Raw genomic sequence first — 19,581 nt, 5'->3', positions numbered from 1 at the left:
ACTCTAACCCACTGCGATACCTGGCCAGGCTTAAGCGTACAAAACGACAAAGATACGCTGTATTCAGTAAAATAAAAATATTTTATTGGACCTCAGGAAGTTGCTACTTTAAAATTTCCAAATCTTCGCACACAAGTCACCACTGTACTTTCTAGACTAACAGTGGTTAGGACTAGAAGGTTGCCACTTACCTCCTGTGGCTCGTGGCATGGAAACCCCAGGTCCTGACGCGGCCCCTCTCACCAGGACTCTCACCTGCTCCGCTCTGGTGGATTTGAGGGTGGTGCACCCACACGCAGACGCCGGGAACGCTCCACGCTGTGGGATCACGAGTTTTCCTTTTCTGCTTTTGTTTGGTTCCGGGCAAAGCTGTAGAAAGTACGTTTCCGGTCCCTCAGAAACCCCGACATAAGACGTGGAGGGGCTGCCGGTGCACAGCTGACCTGTCACAGCAGGCCTCCGCCGAGGTGGCCGGAACACAGCTGGGCAGCTCCTGGTGTGTGAAGGGCTCTTGGGAACTCGGAGGTAAATTGAAAACAACTTGCTTGAAACATGATAGCTTTCTAATCTGCGTGTTTTCCGGCCTTTCCCTTAATGTCCTTAAATTTCTACGTGCCAACCAATGAACTAAGTGCGCAGGCAGCAAGGATGAAGCCCCCCCACCTCCAGAGCCTTGTCCTCTGCAGTCTGAGGCCTGGCACTCACCACCCCAAACTGCCCTCCAGGCCAGGACGGTCTACGTTTTGGGCTTGGGAACAACCACCTGCCAGGCCGGGAGGATGCAGGGTGTCCACAAGTCTCCCGGGTGTGGCCACGCGCCTGCTGTCGCCCCAACCACATCCCCCACGGGGTGGCCACATCCCCTTGCCTGCCGAGCATGCCCGGTCAGGGTCTGGACCCCTCGGAGGCGCGACCTGACCCCATACACAGGACGCAGCATGGTCTGAGTTACTTTGCAGATCGCAAACCTCCAGAATAAAGAGACACATGGAAACACGCCGCAGTATTGGTGACGTGTCTGGGGAACGCGGCCCGCGGCCCCAGGAGCCCCCCCACGCCTGCGTCTGTCACACACGGGGGCTCACTCGCTTGATGGTTTCGTTTTATTTTTTAAATGGCTGAGTTATAAATCCAGCTGCTGTGCAGTAATTTCATAATTTTCCATACGCATCATCTGCAGAGACATTGCGACAGCTCCAGACTTTGGATCGACACACAATACTTAGAACAAATTCATCATATTTGGTCTTTAGGTAAATAATAAATGTTTTAAAGTTGCCTAAATATACCATTCTGAGCTGCTTCATCCCACCAGGAAAATACAGGGTTTTTTCCTCTCTTTAAAAAAAAATTAAATACCAAAATAACTACATTTAAATAAATAACATTATGATGATGACATTTAAAAATTCACAATAAGGCCAAAAGCCCTCCTTCTGCTCGCTCGGCAGCTCGGCCCAGAGCGTCGGAACGCTCCGGAAAGACGCGTGGTCTGCTTCCGGAGGGGCTGGGCTGGGGCCGTGGGGCCCCCGCTGCCCCCCCTCTCACCTTCACTCCTCTCCTCCCGCTTTCACTTCCTGGAGGAGGGCAGTCGGCCTCAGCAGTGGACTCAGTTCCGAGAGGGCGAGAGGGCCTTGCTCTTACGAATCAGGAAACGGCCCAGAGGCCCCCCATGCTCAGCCGCGGCCCCCCTCGGCCGGCAGCTGCTGCGGGAGAGCGGGGCTGGCGGGCAGACAGCTGGTCGGGCGTGGCCGCGCGGTGACGGTACCTAAAATAGCCAACACGCCACCAAGAGCTCTCTGACTCTTGTTGGAAAGGGCGTGCGATCAGAGACCGAATTGTTTCCCCAAATAAAGCAGGAACAGCTCCGTCATTTTAAACACACGATACTTAGGAGACTCGTTTTACTCAGAGTGGAAAGGGGGCCAGGGACGAAGTCAACACAAAGAACAAACAACAAAAAGTAGCAAGAGGAGCAGCTAAGTGCAGCCCGCAGCGTCCACCTGTCCGCCCCGCAGCGTCCGTGCGCCCGACGGCCGTCACCCCCTCGCTCCTCCCGACTGGAGCCAGACAGAGCAATTCATCCCACAGGCCGCGGACAGACGGGGCCCCGCTGTCTCTAGGCTCCGCGTGAAAGCCCTGACGCAGGCCCGGGAGGCCAGGGCTTCCCCGGGAGCGACGGGCGCTCTGAAATGCCGAAGACCCTTATTTTGTAAAGAAAGAAAGTCCTCAAAATACTCTAATTCCACATGAACAACAAAATACTGTCTCGTCCGCCAGCCCCTTGGGTCCTCGGGGGCGGCTCCTGCCACCCGCCCACACCAGGTGCCACCCTCGCTCGGGAGGACGGGAGCCTGCGCTCGGAGGGAGGTGAGCGCCGGGCAGGGGGACGCCGCCGGGCCGGCTGTGTGGTTTCAAGGTCAGGTGCGACTCCCATCTGTCAGGAGTTTTAAGGCCACCTGGGTTCTGTTTGCAGTGCTGACGTCAGGTCCAACCGCAGGGCCCTCTGCCCCTGAGACCCGCGGGCTCGGCAAGAGGCAGCGTCTCCTTTTGGCACCAGAGTTGACAGGAAGGTGGGGACGCTCTCCCGGCCGCTAGTTCTGGACGCCCTTCTCCCGCACGGCCGGCGGCGCGTCCACACTCAGGGCGATGACGATGCTCTCGCCGGCTTCGGTCTTCACCCGCTTCAGCTCCGGCTGCTCCGACGGGTCGCCGTTCTGGCGCTTGGTGGGCAGGGAGGCCGACGCGGAGGCGTGTGTCGCCAGCATGTGCAGAGGGCTTGCCGCTGCTGCGGAGAGACAGTGAGTCAGACCCCGAGGGACCCCGGCCCCCCGGAGGGCCAGCGTCTCCCGTGGCCTGCGCAGCCTCGGGGGCCAGTCCACGCTGGGCTGCGGGAACTCGCATGCAGCTGGCGTCACCTGATCGCTGCCCGAGGGGCCATGTTACAGACCTGGGGGGAGACTGAGGCTCCGGGTCAGCAACGCGCGCACCCACAGCAGAGGGTGGTGCGCTCAGCCCAGCGCTCTCCCCGCGCGCCCGGCCCCTGGCCCCACGCTGGGCGCTGCGACCTTCACACGAGGGCAGCGGGCCCAGGGGCGCAGCTGCCGGTGACGGGCGCGCTGCCTCCCTCCTCACAGGCCCACGGGGGACGTCCCGCCCCGCGCTCTGCACAGCCAAGCAAACTTGAGGAGAAGAACCGATGGGTCGCCCTTTCCTCAGGGCAAGGAGCCCACTGGGCAAAGAGAAGCCCGACACCCCAGCACGCCATGTGGCTCACCCACGCGACCCAGGGAAGCAGCACCCGGTCCAGGGAGACCCTTGCCCTGCCACCTGACCCCACGTTCCCTGAGGACACTACGGGACAAGATGGGGTCTTCCCCAAAGAAAGACCTGCCTGCGCAGGAGCCTGGGACAGCAGCCGCGACCTTCCTCCCTGACACGCCGGGCCCCAGACGGAGCCGAGGGCAGTCTCCTCGCAAAGACCGACTGAGCCCGTACGGCCCAACGGGGCCAAGGCTGAGCAATGGCCAGAGCACAGCAGGTTTCCTGGGGAGCAGCGCGAGTGCCCCAGGAGCTGCCAACATCGCTGCGACGAGACCAGCAGCCCGCACCCCGAGGAACTCTGACACGGACGTCCCCGCCAGGCGCCAGTGAACGGCCGACTCTCCTCAGCAAGGCAGCTACGCTGGGAGGGCCAGGCCCCGGGGAGACCACGGCTGCCTCCCCCGGAAGAGCCCTCGTGAGGCCTGGCACCTCTCACGGAGGCGCTCGCAGCCCGGCCTCAGCACCCGGGTCCTCGGATGACACTCCCCAGCCGACAGCAGCCTGTGCGGCGAGTCCGGGGTTCCCGAGACCAGGACGCCAGCGAGGTGCCTGCTCCCGCCACGGCCATGCAGCACCACGTGTCCCCCCGGGGGAGTCAGACGGGGAGGGAGGTGGAGCGTGTCCACGTGCAGAACCTCCTGACACACTTGCACGTGAGGGCCCCTCACCCGCACCCCAGCCCTCACGGGCCCAGACGAACGCAGCAGCTACAGGGCGGAGGCTCAAACAACAGCAATTTTAAAAGGAAATCACGAAAAGCACCCCACTGACAACAACGTGGAAACACCCTGCCTCTTGTCTAAGAGCCAAGCTCCCTCGGTCGGTCCTGTCCCCTCGTCAGCGTCAGGGCTCCGGGGACGGCAGCTACCACATGAGACCCTCCTGGGGCCACTGCCTGGATGCGTCAGTGAGGAGGCTCCCAAGGGGGGTCCATCGCCCCAACCTCAGGCTGCCTCTAGGCCACAGCCAGGTACCGTGCAGAAAGTGGGAGCACGTCTTCGCTAGGTTCTCAGAAACGCTCCTCTCGCGTGAGACGGGCCTCCACGGGGGCCCCAGGAGCCGACTCCCATGAGCACGTCCCTGGTGTCCTCAGACACGACTCCCAGCAGCTGGGCCCAAAGCCCTCAAGGACCCCGTCCTGCTTACCACTGCTCCCCTGGCCGTGCGCGGCGGGCACCGGCACCACGTGCGTCCCGTTCTGCGTCACAGTCTTGACCGGCAGCTGGTGCTGGCCCAGGGGGGCGTGCACGATGGTGACCGTGGGCACGGGGCCGCTCGGCGCCGCCTGGACGACGCGGCTCATGGCAGGAAGAGGCTCCACTCGCACTGGAAGGGGGAGAGGCAGAGCTGACAGCACCCCCGCCGCTCGGAGGGGGGTGCTGGGGCCGGGGCCCGCTCTCCAGAGCAGCTCACCTTTCACCTCCCGGTGGTCCCCGTTCTCCTGCGGCTCTGCCTTCGGCGGGGCCAGCACGGCCGCCTGTGTGACCACGGCCTGCCCGGCGACGCTGGTGACGGACACGGCCGGGATCTGGTGGACGACGTGCACCGTCTGCACAACGGGCTGCTGGGAGGCCGCGGTGGTCGCAGGGGCGGTGACCGTGTAGGTGACGGGCTTGAGCGTCGGCGGCAGCTGCCGCTGCACAGCAATAAACACGGGCTGACCGGACAGCGGGGAGCCTGTGGGGGGACAGAGCGGTAAGGCCCGTGTCCCGGGTCCCCTCCAGCCCGTTCCCCACACGGGGTCCGAGCTGGGACGACACAGGCCAACGCACAAGCCAGGGCGCGGCCCCGTTCCCGGCGCCGGGCATGTTGCTCACGAGGACGGCCGCTCGCAGACCTAATCGCCAGGAACGCAACATCGGCGCCCGTCACGTTTCTTACGACAGCCCTTCCCATAAGAAACGCGGACACAGGATGTGGGCGGAAGCTGCCCACAGAGGCCCGAGTGAGGCGCCTGCTCCCCGGGGCTCAGGTCATCTTCTCCCCGCAGGCGCCGGGGACGGGACGCTGGGGACGGAGTGAGGCCGCGAGGGGCTGAGCCAACCAGCCTCTGCCCCCCGGGTCTGGGCTGCAGTGTCCGGGAGGACGCGGGGACAGGGCCCAGGCTGGGCTGCCTGTCCAGCCATACACACATTTTGCCAACCAGTTCGGAGCCAGAAGGCAGTTAGTTTGGACATGTTTCTACACCATATTGTTTTCGTTCGCCAGGACACGCGGATTTCTTCTGCATTGTGACGTTATAATGCTCACAACCATCAAATGGGTGTTTTTACCGCTAATCAATGTCTCCTTCGTTATTTCTTTGGGGCAGGGAGGAATCCTTCCCGCAGGCTCTTAAACTACGAAGTGACTAAGAGGCTAATCCAGCAGCACCTCCGGCACCCACAATGCCGCACCAGAGCACCCCCTCGTTCTCTATTACGGTGCTGAGTTTTCCGGAGCCTGGAAAATCAGGTCCTGCGCACTCAGTGTCAGGTACAAGGTACTGAGCAGCCAGAGCCTCTCCCGTCCCTCCTCACGAACCGCCAGCCTGCGGGCCTCACCTGGTGCGCTCTGGGCCGACCGGGCCTCCTGGATGACGGCCAGTTTGGGCTGCGTGGCGCCGGGCTCGGGCTCCAGGGGGGCTGGTGAGCCTTCGCGGGACAGGCTATCGGGGGTCTGGGCGCCACTGGAGTGAGCAGACAGCACTCCAGCGTGGTTCGGAGAGGCCGGGGCGCTTCTGTGTCGCCAGAAAGAAGACAGTGGAGTTTTAGAGGTAGAGCATCTGAAAGCTGCCTTGTTTTAACAGGTGTATTTTGTCTCCTGCCAACCAACCACATCTGCAGTGTTACTTCCTGGTGACACCTGTGATGGAGGCGGACTCCCGTCGAGACTCGCGTGGCTGTGCCGGTGCCACTGCCCCGTGCCCTTTGGTCAGGCATCGGGAGTGGGCATTGTGCAAGCCGGCGGGAGGCTTCAGAGTACGCTCGCATCGTTTTTAAAAAATATTTTATTTTCTTATTTTTAGAGAGAGGGGAAGGGAGATAGAGGAAGAGAAATACCAATCGGTTGCCTCTCACACCCCTAACTAGGGACCTGGGCCCACAACCCAGGCCTGCGCCCTGGGCAGGAACGGAACCAGCGACCTTTCAGCTCCCAGGCTGACGCTCAATGCGCTGAGCCACACCACCCAGGGCTCTCTTTTAGTTTAAAAATGATATCCACTAAGCAAGCTAAAAGTGTGAATTTTTAAATAAGGCAGTTAACCTCAAACAAACCAAACTGAGGTTAAGTGAAAGGGCAGCTTTAAAGAGCTCTCCTGGCCCGAGTGGCAGCTGCATCGTGGGGGCCGAGTGAAGGTGACACTCTGCAAACCATCTGAGCTGTTTCCGACCCTGCTGCTCATCCAGATCCCCGTCCCCACATCCTCTGCTTCCCAAAGGAGAACTGACCCTTACGTGAGGGGGGCACTCGCTACTGTCCAGTGAGGCCACCTTCCTTACCTGGACGAGAGCGGGCCCAGGGGCGTCCTGAAGCAAGGCACGCCCCGCGGCCGCCGCTTCCGGAAAGCCTGCTCCACCAGCTTGCTCTCCGACGCGGGGTCTACCCTCCAGAAGGAGCCCTTGCCCGGCTCCTCCTGGGAACGTGGCACTTTGATGAAGTAACGGTTCAGAGAGAGGTTGTGACGGATTGAATTCTGTGAAACAAACAAACAGGTCGCGTCCACCCGCGTCCTTGCTGAGAAGTGAAGACGCTTTCAGGCCCACAGAGCCCCGAGGGGCTTCACGCACGGAGCGCTGTCCCCACGGTGCTGCAGCCCGGGCCGGGCGAGGCCCCGAGGCCCCCGCGCCAGTTACCTCACTGGCAGCATGAAGGCGGGCTGCGTGGCATGAGGTATGGAATTTCCGTGAACAAACGCGTTACATGAAATTTAGAACACGCATCGCCAAGTTGTGTCATTACAGGCCTCAGCTGATGAGCAGCCAGGGCCTGTCCGTCCGCTCCTCCGGGAAGCCAGGTGCGGCCGTCAGACTCAGGAGACAATCCCGGCCCCCGAGGCCTCTTCAGGTTCAGAGGAGAAGGCAGAGTCCCGGACCGTGGGCTGAGAACGGCCAAGCCAGATGGGGCCTCGCCACCTGACTCTCTGAGAATCAGGCCGTCCTTACAGCAGCGGGGGGTGGGGGTCCTCTGACCCCTGGTGGGACTTCGGGAGTGGCCACCAAGCCCCATAGCAGAGCGCTGTGTGCCGGTCACTGCGCGGACCAGTGTGGGGCAGGTGCTGCCACAGCAGACCCGACGCAGAGGGGCAGGCCAGGGCCCAACGTGGCTTCGCCACCCTCACCGTGACTGCCTGCAAAGGACAGTCCCAGACCAGGGAGCGGCCGTGTGGTCCTGCCGCCTAAGAGGGCCAGGCTGCGCCACCAGCATGGGATCTGACCCTGCTCCACCCTCACAACAGCCTCCAGGGCACATGAGGCCCCACTGACCAGCAGGAGGTACCAGGAGACAGTCACGGGAGACACAAGCAGGCTAGGAGGACTGTTCTGCAAGTGCTTTGACCAAACCCAGCGACAGTTTCAAAACCACAGGCTTGGGCGCCACAGCTCTGCGGACAGGCAGGTTGTCTGAAGAAAAGGACCTGCTGCACCCTCTCCCTCCCAAACCGTGCCCGGAGCTGTCCCCAGTCCCGCAGCGGACCTGGGGAGGACAGGCGGGTGGGCTGGCACGGGCCCCTGGGTCCCATCTGCTCAGGCCCCCTTCTCAAGGACAGCTCCTCGCCCTCGTAACCCACCCGCAGTACTGGTTCTGGGCCGCGTGTGCCTGGCACGGAAAGTCGTTGGGAAGAAACTTAGACACAGGAAACCCATCCAGAAGGGAAGTCCAGGCCGTGGGGCCCAGGCGGGCCCAGGGCGCCCCCAACTCTAAGAAACTGGCTCCAGTCCTCCCAGAGGCTGAGAGCCCTGGATTCTCAAACTCTTCACACACATAACAAACACCTCAATCCCGGGCTGGGCAAATCACACTCACGAAGCCTAAGGAAACACTCGGCATAAATACGCAACGAAAGGAAAGAAATGTGTCGCGTCTCCAGGAGGGTCGCTCAGACGGCCGCGCTTTATCCTAGGGTTCCCTCCAGTCCAACCAGGAAGTCTGCCCGGGTACCGGGAGCTGAAACCCGCAGCCAGTCTGACCGGCGGCCGGGCTCCCTCGGAGGGAGGCTTCAGCTCAGCGCCGCCCATCCCACCCTGCGTGCGCCCAGGACGGCGCCGGGAAATCCACATTTCAGAAATGGCCCGTTCTTGCTGACTTTTTTCCTCCAAAGAAACGGGATCTGGTTGTTTTCTAACACGAGGGTGCACAACGGGAAAGACTTTTGTCTGAAGATGGGAGGGGATCAGGGGACAAGGTCCCCCACGTGCGGACGCCTTGGGAGGAGCAGCACAGAGAACCACAGGACAGAAACGGGCCGCAAGCAGAGGACGAAAGTGAGGGCGTGTGCGTGACACCGTGGAAGGGCCGGAGCAGGACCCCTTCCCGCTGAAGTCGCTGGAGGCAGGAGGTGGGACCTGCCCGGTCATCAGCCACCCTTCCAACCCTTATCTAGACAGGAAGGGAGATGTTTCAATAAAAACGAGCATCAGGACACAGTGCAACCGAGGGGCCGGGCCCCATGGGCTGTGAGTCCTGCCCTGGAGCCAGCAGCCGTCGGCCCCAGGGAGTCCCTCGCTGCGGCCCTGGCCCTGGCCCCTCGGCCCCTTTTAGCAAGAAAACCCTGCGACGCTGGGAAGCACAGGAGAGCGGGACCGTCAGGGAACTGGATGCTGAGTCTGGTCGGATACTCGCCCTGAAAGCCTGGCTGGCACCCCGCCCACGGCAGCGTCCCCCGCAGCCAGCAGAGCGGGCCGCTCTGGTCGGCTCCCGGCTCCCCTGCCGCACGGCCCCGCCTGCAGGCTCCAGCCCGGTGAGTCCCACGAGGCCTGCCCGGCAGCGGGACGAGGCCTCCTCCATCTGTCCCGCCCTGCGCAGGGGAGGCCAGTCTCCCTTGTGCCGTCCACCACTGAGGACCCTGACGGAACTACGGCCCCTGGAAAGGACGATTCAGGGGTGGCGGGCAGACTCTTTATCAAACACATGTGTACGCCTGCAGGTAGAAGAGACGCTTTTACCCTCCATTACACAGAAAACGGCCCCCCACCCCCATCACTTGGTTAGGGTTCAACAGACACATTTTCCACAAGATCGCTGACTCATGAAGCGCCAGAGGAACTCTGCAGCCTCCCCGGTCACCCCATGAGCGTAAGCTGTAAACGTGCGTTTCTCATGACCAAGCAAGAAGGTGTCTTCTGAAGAAAGGCTGCCTTCCTCGGTACGGCAGCTGGAGAGCCGCCTCCCGGCAAACCCTCCACAGCCATGCGCTTCGGCCGACAGACACACGGGCGGCAGGACGGGGCCGGAGGGGACACTGGCTGGACCCTTGATTCACCTTCGTTCCAGGTGTGAGCGGCCGCCCTGGTTTCAGGGAGCAACCCAACACCCGCGCCTCTCCTGCCTCTCCCGCCGTGGGCGCGTGGCGGCACAGCACGCAGGCGGGGTGTTTTCCTGCCACCGCTCTTCCTTCCGCTCAGCACCCAGGGGTCAGAAGGAGCGGAACTTGTGGGCCGTGACCAAGTCTTCCTCTCTTAGCAAACGAGAACCTCCCTCGCCTCCCTCAGCACCTGCCGCCCCCTGCCCCACCCCGTGCCCGACTCAAACCCACAATGACGTCCCCTCCGCCGTCAGCGAGCCCTGCAAGCCCCGGCAGACGCACAGCAGCAGACCGGCGGGCCTACCTGCCAGCCCTTGTCTGCGGTCCTGTAGTACGGGTAGTTCCTCGTGATGTGCGTGTAGATCCCATTGAGGGTGAGCTGCTTGTCGGGGGCCATGGTGATCGCCTGGACGATGAGTTGTGCATAGGAGTAAGGAGGCTTCGAGTCGTCCTGCCGTTCAGTTCAAGACAAAACATCATTGACGTTATCAAAACTTTTAGGCCATGTACTGAAACTCAGGACTCTTGGTGGTTTTAAGTATGTATGGGTTCGTGTGCGCATGTGCATTCAGACACGGGCACACATGCCACCTCCAGCGTCTGGGACACAGTGCACATCACCCCACAAGGAGCAAGGGCTGTCCTGTCCCCCACTGTCTGCTTGGCGCTGCGCAGACCCCAGGCCCGAGGGCAGGCTGAGCAACGGCCAGAGCACGGCCAGCCACGCGCCCCTCGTACCCCACGTGCTGCTCAGCGCCTGCGGGGGTCCCGAGACATGGGGTGGGGGGCTCTGTCTCAGGCTCTGAGACACTCACCTTGGGGCTGTCTCCACCTGAAGCTTCCTTTTCATTTTCTGGCTGTGAGGTGTCAGCCATTAAAGTGAGGTCAGATGGCATCACACGGCCCACTTTGTACCCTGAAGACCCTGCTCCCCGGGGGCTGGACGGGCAGGAGTTTGCAGCACTGCGGGCAAGAAGAGATGCTCCCTGTAGTCCGTGTGGAGCCGGCCCCATGCTGAGCTGCCACAGCTGGCTCTGCCCAGGGGCAACGCAATCACCCCCCCACGGGAGGATGTGCCCATTCAGTCCCGGAAGCTGAAGCTTGGTGGACACATGTGGGAAGTGGGATCTGCTTTCATACATGTCATCTCCCGTGGTCACAAACTCTCAAAGAAGGTGGCGGCCCTCCTGTTTCACCAGTGAGGAAACTGAGGCTCAGGATCATCCCAGAACTGACCAAGGGCAGAGCCACTGGGGCGCTGGGGACAGGCTGTGAAGGACATGCCTCCAGCTACCCCAGAAAGGTCAGGGAGTCTGGAGCCCGGAGGGCGGCCAGCTGAGCGCCAGGTACGAGGAAGGGGGTGAGGCTGTGGGCACCCGGGAGACAGACCCAGGAGCCCAGCTGCAAACACACCCTTCCCTTCACAAGATCGGGCTGGGGTACCAAATGCTCTGGCTGCTAATCTCTGTGCTGACTCAAGGCCAAGTGCATCTGTGAAATTCAGTGTTCTGGGCAGTATTCCACTGTCAGAGGAGGAGCTACTGAAAGGGAAGGACACCAAGTAAGGTTGTTCAAAAACCCAGCAAGTTATGGGAAGTTACGTCTGGTTAATCTCATTTGTGTTTGGGGGTAAAAAGACAAGTATCGAAATGTAAAGAAAAATTCTGGAAAAAATACCTAAGAAGCAGTAGTTACCTCCCCAAAACTGAACTGGAATGGGGGGAACAGGGCGGGGGTGGGGTACCCTCCGCAGCCCTCAGACCCTGCCCGTGAGCAACACCCCACCCCCCAGCCCAGTCCTTCCCGCGTCAGAAGAGCCGCAGGGAGAACAGGGCGGGACACACAGCAGGACCCCACGCAGGACGCCGAGCTGAACGCAGCATCATCCCCACGGAGTGTGACCTGGGGAAGGCAGGCTTGCCCCCAGCACGGGCGCGAGGGCCACGGGGCAGAGGGGGGAAGAGCCAGGCTGGAGACGGGTGGAGGGGGAGCGGCAGGGCCCGGAGCTGATCGCAGCCCTAAGACTGCCGACCACTGACCACCTGCCCTCCCGCTGCTGCCCTCGGGGCCGCGCCCGCCCGAGCATGGGCTCCCCTCCACCTCCCACCACCCCCACCCCCGTGCTCAATAAAAGCTGGCCCTGCCTGCTGGCTCCGGCCCTCCATCTGACCCGTGGGCGTGACAGACACCATTCCAGAGGCCAAAGCTATGCTGGTTTTGACGATAAGCGGAAGCCCTCGGCTGCCAGAGTCCCTCTGGGCCCTCACTGGCTCTGCGTGTAGACCAGGAGCCCTTCCCTGCCCCCCACTGGGCCCAGGACAGCGGGAGCCGGACGCTGGAGACAAGCAGGCATGGGCACTTCACAGCCCAGTCCAACGTTCCTCATGGGTAAGGCGCCAAACGCAGCTTCCGCTCTCCCAAGAGACGACAGGACCTGCGAGGCCCCAGCTGCCTGGGCCCCACCCCAAGGGCACGGCTGCCGCAGCCACAGGAGCCCCGCTTCTGCCACAGGCCGCACCCTGGCGGCTCCGAGGACACGTGGCTGCAGGCTCCTGCGGTGGCTCCTGGCCTGACCCTCAGCCACCGTCCTCCATGGGCTCAGCGCCCCCTGAACCCCATGCCATGTGCCGGGTTCCGCGGGGACGGGGCCCGGAGCCCCTGCCCTTCTCTTCCCGAGAAGCCCGTCTTTCTGACACACGTTTGCCACTTCCCCGGGTCCAAGTACAAAAGTCATCAGAACTGACACAAACTTTTAGCAGACGAAGAAAACCCTCAAAATGCAAATAAAAATCCCAGACTTCGGACGAGTATGACAAGCCACGTGCCCCTTCAGCTTACACGCCAGTGACAGGGATCCACAAGTAAACCTAGGGACATCGGGAGCCGCGTTTCAGGACGCAGGGAACTGAGAGCCCCAGCCTTCCGAAGGGAAGCGGCATGTGCTCCGGCTCCTCCCGGGGACTCGAGAGGCGCCTGGAGGACCGAGGCAGGAGGGAGGACAGACACCTGGGGCCGTACCTGATGGTCCCCGTGGGGGAGGGCAGGGGGCTGAGGAGGTGGGCCATGGAGTCTGGAATGCTGATGGTCAGGGGCGAGACGTGGGCCGGCACAGGCTTCCCCGGGGACGCGGGCGCCTCAGGCGGCTCCCTCTTCTCGCTGGAGCTGGACAGGGCCGTGAACGTAATCTTGATGTTCGTGCTCGGGAACCTGAATGTGCACCTGGAAAGGAGCAGCCAGCGTCAGTCTGTCCGCTGGAGGAGAGGACAGGCCCCCGGACGCGGGGCCACCAGGAGCCCCTCCAAAACGCCCCATGTGTCCCCAGCAGCTCCGTGAATGAATCTGCGGACGAGGTGTCTCACGGCCCGAAGACACCAGTGAACAGAAGCGTCATTCAGACCAGCCGAGTGGGGAGACGCCCACCCCACGCAACCCACATCACCCCTCCCACATAAGCGTGGGGGTGCACGGCGGGCCTGCAGCAGACCTGACACAGACGCGAACACACACAGTGCCCGGGACACCTTTCAAAGGAAACACGCAAGCATAGCTGGGCCATGAGGCAGAAACGGACGAGTTTGTGGCTGTTTTTTATTTAAGAAAAAAAAAATCATTCCTCTTCCTTTAAAAACAATCAGCTTTTTCACTGAGAAAGCAAGAATCAGACACGTTAAATTTTAGAGGAAAAGGGTTACAATTCCACACTGTGGTTCTCCTTTAACACAGCTCCCTCGCTGTGACTCAAGTTTTAAAAAAGAGAAACGTAAGCCAAACGCCTTCAAAGAATGAAAGTTAAAAATAGCTCCACAGACTCACAGTCTCCGAGCCCGGACGTCACACAGTTATGAGCGCCTGATTCGGGAGCTATTTATAAACGGTGAGCCAGCTCCGCTCACCACCCCGTCCTACTTGGGTGCTCGCCAGGAAGGGTCCCTCCGACTTCCGATGACACGGGGTAGGTGATGCCTGCCCACCTTCGAGGACGCCCCTCGCAGGGTGTGGACGCTCGCTGCCGCCTTCCCGCGCCCACCAGGTCCCGGACCCCTGACCTCCCCCGGGGGTCCGTCCTCCGTAGCATCAGCGACAGAGCAGGACTGACCGGGCATCGCTCCTCCCTGGCCCCCAGCCCGCACACCTTTCCTGCTCTTATTCTTGGGGCTCCTTCTCAAGCCCGTGCCGGACCCCTGCCCTCTACACCCGCAAAGCCCGCTGCCACAGACCGAGACCCCGGCTTCTGCCCTCCGGGCCTGGGAGCTCAGCCCCCAACACGCCCATTTCCTGCGCTCCAGACCCCACCTCCCGCTGCCCCCCGATGCCCCCCTCTATTTCCACACTGGTGCCTCCCCGGCACCCGGAGTGTGACCCAGTTTAGGTCACTTCAGGACAATGACAAATACACTGGAAAAGAACCCCCTTTTCGTCACTCTGCAGCGACCACCCGTAAGTCCCAGCGATCACCTCAGCCTGCAAAATGCTAACGAGGGTTTCCCACGAAAGCCCCGGACACCCTGAGGCTCGGGAGCGCAGGCCGCGCGGCTGGTTCCCGCTGGGCCTGCGTCTGCCCGTCAGGCACCTGCTGCGCGGGCCCAGGCACTTTGTCTCTGAGTGAGATGCTTTCACTGCACGTTTTGCTCTGAAATGACTTAGAAACGACAAAGCTACGAGACAGAGCTGCACAGGGCCGCCCACAAGGGTTCATGCTCTGCTGCCCATCTTGAAATCGCAGCAACTTCTCTCTGAATGTGTGTCTTGTGAGCGAGGCCCGGCGCGAAGGGAGCCTGGCCCAGGGCTGGGAGCCTCAGTTCACACTCTGCGTCCGTCCCCCAGGGGCGCCTGCGTCCGGGCCGGGCCTGGACAGGGCGACGTGGAGGGTCTGCCCTCGCCTCCGCCTAGGAAAGCTTGAGGTGAAGCAACAAATAAAAACGCCTCGGCAGGCTGAGAGAGACCGCAGCAGAACGAAAGCGGGAGGTGGGAAAACCGCACTCTCCTTGCCCAGGGGCTCGTGTCCCCAGGAGGCAGCAGCGTGTTCCTCCCCAGAGCCCAGGAAGCCCCAAGTCCCGTACCGCGGGGCCCGGCAGCTTCCCAGGGCTCCGAGCTCTTCCCCGGCTTGGAGAAGAGCTGCTTGCTTGTGTGCCCCTCCCCATGTGCTGCTCTGAAATCCCGACGAAGGTGCCCGTCCTCCGCTCTGCAGGTGGCTGGGGGACAGGCCGCCCAGCGCACGGCCACCGCAGGGCCCAGGGGCGGCACTGGCACCGCGGCGCCCCCCGGATGCTCTGTGCTCCCAGCAGACTTTCCGCCGTCACCAGCAGTCACTCAGGAGCCATTCTGGGCCGACGGAGATCTGCACCCAGTGCAGACATAAAACCCCCTTGGGCCTCTCGTGTGACCGCGGCCCGCCCCGCCCATGGCTCCGGTGCCCACGGCTGCCCCAACGGCCGCAGCACACGGCAGGTGCCCACGGAAGGCCTGGTCCTGCAGCGGACACTTCCCTGCCCAGACTGACTGAGGACAACTGTCCCACAGCTGAGCCCCACCAGCCCGTCACCCGGTCTCGCCCCAAGCAACGCTTTCTGGTTTGTTTCCCCAGATGATAAAAGTCCTCAAAGGGAAATGTTCTGCCAACGTGGTGAAACAAAAAATGGCAGAAGCACTAAGACACCAAAACCGACAAGTTTAAAAACTGTTGTGAGCAGTGGGACAACGTCTTGATAGGTGCATTGCATCAAATAGTATGCTGAAGGTGACTTAAGTTCATACACACTTTCAATAAATAAATTCCAGTTTTCGTGGGTCCCCCCTCATCTGCGAGGTTCAAAGCAAGCAAAGCCCCCGGCAGCGTGGGGGTCAGGACAGGCCCCCAGGGCCGACACGCAGCCTCTCCTCGCTGGGGAAGATGAGCACCGTGCATTCCCACTAAGCTTTACATTTAGCACCTGGGTGCTTTTCGGCGCGGAGATGACACTAAATTCAGAGAAAAACGGCTGTGGAGAAAGACAGGACTGGGACCGACTGAGGAGCTGCTCAGGGTCCAGGCAGGAAAGCGACAGAGTGAGAAGCGTCCGCATGGAGGGTCGGGGCAGGTCAGGCACCGAATTCCGAGGAGCACAGAGGACAAGGAGGGCGCGTCCCCAGTGCCGGGACGGGGCGGGGGCGGGGGGGGGGCTGAAGCAGACAGGCCACTGGGCCGGGAGCCACCCGTCAGCCCTCCCAGTGACTCGCCTTCAGGGAGCCTGAGCCTCCAGCAGGTGCCCAACCCCCGGCTCACAGTCTCCACACAGAACACAGCTCCAGAAATCCTGACCTGAAATCGACTGCAGCCAGCCCCGGCCTGAACTGGGCAGGAGCTAATCACAGCCTTTAATTATCCCACTTGGACTGTGCCTCTGTCCTGCGGCAGAGGCGCTGGCGTGGGGACGGGAGGTGCTGGGAGGGACTGCACCGCGCAGCCCGTCGCCCCCGCGGCTGCAGGCGGGACGCGTGGAGGTGCCGCCAGCTGTGCTGGGCGCAGGGCCCTTTCCTTAAGAACTTCTCCAAAAATGCTCTTTTGTTTAAGTTTGTAAAGTCAGATGGCTCACTTCAAAACTAATGAATCCATTAAGCCACTGACCAGGAGAACGTCAATGATTGTTTTTGTTGCTTTCAATAGGCAATAAATGTGCAAAGTGTAAAAACTTAAAGGCATCAAAGTAAAAACAGCAAAAACAGGACTCCCTCCCGCCTCCAGGCTGCCCTCGGCCCCATGTCTAACGACTGCTCGAGGCATGGACCCGAACTCCCCCGCCAGCAAGCACTTGAGGCCCCCACGGAAGTGCCCGCAAGACCCCTGAAGAGAAACATCGGTCTAGAGGGAAAGAGCTTCCCCTGCTGCCTTCTCGGTACCCGGAACCCACTGCGGTCACGGCCGGCCGCCGTGTGTGCGGCACAGAACACCCCCCAGGAAGCCTGGGAGCACGGGGAGCACCTGCAGGCCCCTGCTCAGCGCGGTCAGCCCGTCGACCCCTGAGGCCTCCAGAGGCAGGAGGCAGAGAGGGCGGCGGGGGCTGCGGAGTCGGCGCCTCATGGGGACACTTTCAGTTTTACACGAAGGGCGGCTCTGGGGGCGACGCTGGCGGTGTGACGGCTGCTCACTGCTACTGGCCTGAGCCCTCAGAAAGGGGGGACCGGGCCCCGGACACTGCCTCACGGGGCTGGGCTCCTCCTGCAAAGCCAAAGGCCGTGGTCTGATTCCTGCTCGGGCACCTGCCTGGGCTGCGGGCCTGTCCCCAGCTGCCGGCATGTGAGAGACAGCTGATCATGCTTCTCTCGCCCATGGCGTCTCTCTCCCTTCCTGCCTCCCCCACACACGCCCGGGGCAGGACCCACCCTCGCAGCAAGGACACGCTGGCTGCCCCTAAGCGCAGCGCCCACCTGGTCCAGAGCCGAGGAGGAGCCGGGCGCAGCAGCCACCTGCAAAGACTCTGAGAGGGCAGGGCCCCTGGTGCTCCAGGAAATTGCCGTCACAGCACAAACCGCACCTACGCTCCGAAACAGGAGTTCAGGGACCACGTGGTCCCAGACGACTGCTGGGAACATCACTGCATGAAGTGGGCTCCTGCGGCCTTCAACAAACAAAAACAGCAAACCCCAGGTGAGAAGAAGGGGAATCGATTTCCAGAGCCATTACATTATGAAAGGCACATGTCCAGTTTTCAACAAGAAAATCACAAAGCACAAGACGGAAAGTATGACTCAATCAAAGGAGCGAGATCATTACCCAGAAAGCATCTCTGAAGAAGGTGAGACCTGGGACATGCTCGCCAAAGGCTTCAGAACAATGGTGTTAAATATGCTCAAACGGCGGGAGGGAATCACAGAGAACCAAAGGAAATCAGGAAAATGATGTGTGAACGAAACAGGACTATAAAGAGACAGAAATTATAAGAAAAAATGAAACAGAAATCCTGGAGCTGAAAAGTGCAGTAACTAAAATGAAAAATTTACCACAGGGGTGCAACAGCATATTTGAACAGGCAAAAGAGTCATGAACTTGAAATTATGCCGTCGGAGGAGTGGAAAGAAGAGTGAACAGGGCCTGAAGGACTCACGGGCCATCAGCACACAGACCAACACACATCATGGGAATCCCAACATGAGAAGAGAGAAAGGGGCAGGAGAATATTTGAAAAAATAACGGCAGAAAACTTCCCAAATGAAAGACATGAACTTACAAATCTAAGAAGCTCAACAAACCCCGAGGAAGGTAAACTCAAAGCACTCACACGAGACATTGTCATCAAACCATCAAAAGACAAAGAGAATCTTGAAAACTGCCAGAGCTCAAAGCAACTCGTCACATACAGGGACTCGCTCAAGGAGGCGAATGGTGATTTCTCCTTGAAAACCAGGGAGGCCAGGAAACAGCGGGATGCCATTGAAAACGCTGAAAGAAAACCGTCACCCAGGCATTATATCTGGAAAAACTGTCCTCCAAAACCAAGGAAGAAATTAGGACATTCCTCAATAAACAGAAGTTAAGGAAGTCGCTTAACACTAGATACTACTTGCAAGGAAGCTTACGGGGAGTCCTTCAGGTCGAAATGGAGGACCAGATGAAGAAATCAAGATTTCCGGTGAAGTTAGTGAGGAAACAGGGAAGTTACTCACTTGGCACTTGTTCAAAGAGGTGACAGAATAATGGCAGGAGGAAGGAGATGCTTAAGAGCAGAGCTCTGTATGTTTTTGAAGTCTATATCAATTCAAAATATATTTTAAACTTTATTTATTTTTAGAGAGCAGGGAAGGGAAGGAGAAAGAGGGGGAGAGAAACATCGGTGTGTGGTTGCCTCTCGCGCGCCCCCAACTGGGGACCTGGCCCGCAGCCCTGACTGGGAATCGAACCCGTGACCCTTTGATTCAGAGGCTGGCACTCAATCCACTGACCACACCAGCCAGGGCCATAACAGATTGTTTTAAATTTACTATGTGGTAACCATAAAGAAAATATCTTAAAATATATTGCACAATGGGAAATAAGAGAATCCAAACAGCTCACATGCACATACACACACACACACACACACACACACACACACACACACACACACATCAATTAAACAATAAAAAAGGCAGCTGGGGTGAAAGGGACAAAAAAAGGCTGGGAAACAAAAATGAAACAGCAAAGTGGCAGACGTCCTTCCTTATCAGGAATTTCCTTAAAGGTAATTAATTAAATTCTCCAATAAAATCCTTAAAGACACGAAATTGAAGTTTTTTCTTGAAAGAACATGACCATTGATTGGGCAACCCCCCCGTGTTGGGCGGAGGAACCCTCAGAAGAGCCCCACGAGGTCACCGCTGTCACACCACATTTGGGGAGGAGGCCCTGAGGTCCAGCAGCACAGCCACGGGGGGCAGGGGCGCCTCCCTGCCCAACATCTCCTCTCAGGAGAGAAACAAACGGGCGGGTGTGACAAGCAACCTCTGGGATGTGGTCCTTACATGAGCCCTGAAAATCCAGAGAACAGAGAGGGGACCTGAGACTGACCTCACACCCACTGGACGCCAGGGGCTGAGAGACACTCAACACCAGCCTTGCTCAGTCAACAGACGTGCAGGGGTTCACAAAGGCCTGGTTGGCTGCCCAGTTAATCAGCGGCCAAGCCTGGACGCAGGGCCAATGGCCTGAGGTGCCCCCAACAAGGACAACCAGGTGCAGAACAGCGCACTTGAACTAGTAACGCGAAAGCAAAGAAGCCATCCCCTTAGCCAGTATAAGT

General features: G+C 60.2%; 1 protein-coding gene across 1 annotated transcript in view; it reads right to left on the bottom strand.

The window, feature by feature from the left end:
• Positions 1-2,359: 2,359 nt before the first annotated feature.
• FOXK2 (forkhead box K2) overlaps positions 2,360-19,581 on the bottom strand; it is a 28,896-nt gene continuing 11,674 nt past the window's right edge. Inside the window, exons 2-9 of the mRNA XM_090290701.1 lie at positions 12,848-13,048; positions 10,645-10,792; positions 10,134-10,280; positions 6,807-7,000; positions 5,868-6,043; positions 4,738-5,001; positions 4,471-4,650; positions 2,360-2,788 (exon numbers count right to left, since the gene is read on the bottom strand). Coding sequence (XP_090146827.1) covers positions 2,595-2,788; positions 4,471-4,650; positions 4,738-5,001; positions 5,868-6,043; positions 6,807-7,000; positions 10,134-10,280; positions 10,645-10,792; positions 12,848-13,048 — 1,504 coding nt within the window. The 3' untranslated portion in view covers positions 2,360-2,594. The remainder of the gene's footprint in view (positions 2,789-4,470; positions 4,651-4,737; positions 5,002-5,867; positions 6,044-6,806; positions 7,001-10,133; positions 10,281-10,644; positions 10,793-12,847; positions 13,049-19,581) is intronic.

Source organism: Furipterus horrens, unplaced genomic scaffold (genome assembly GCF_987537825.1).
Source record: "Furipterus horrens unplaced genomic scaffold, mFurHor1.1.pri manual_scaffold_11, whole genome shotgun sequence".
NCBI lineage: Eukaryota > Metazoa > Chordata > Mammalia > Chiroptera > Furipteridae > Furipterus > Furipterus horrens.
The sequence above is the reverse complement of the archived record's forward strand: the minus strand, read 5'-3'. Positions and strand labels throughout refer to the sequence as shown.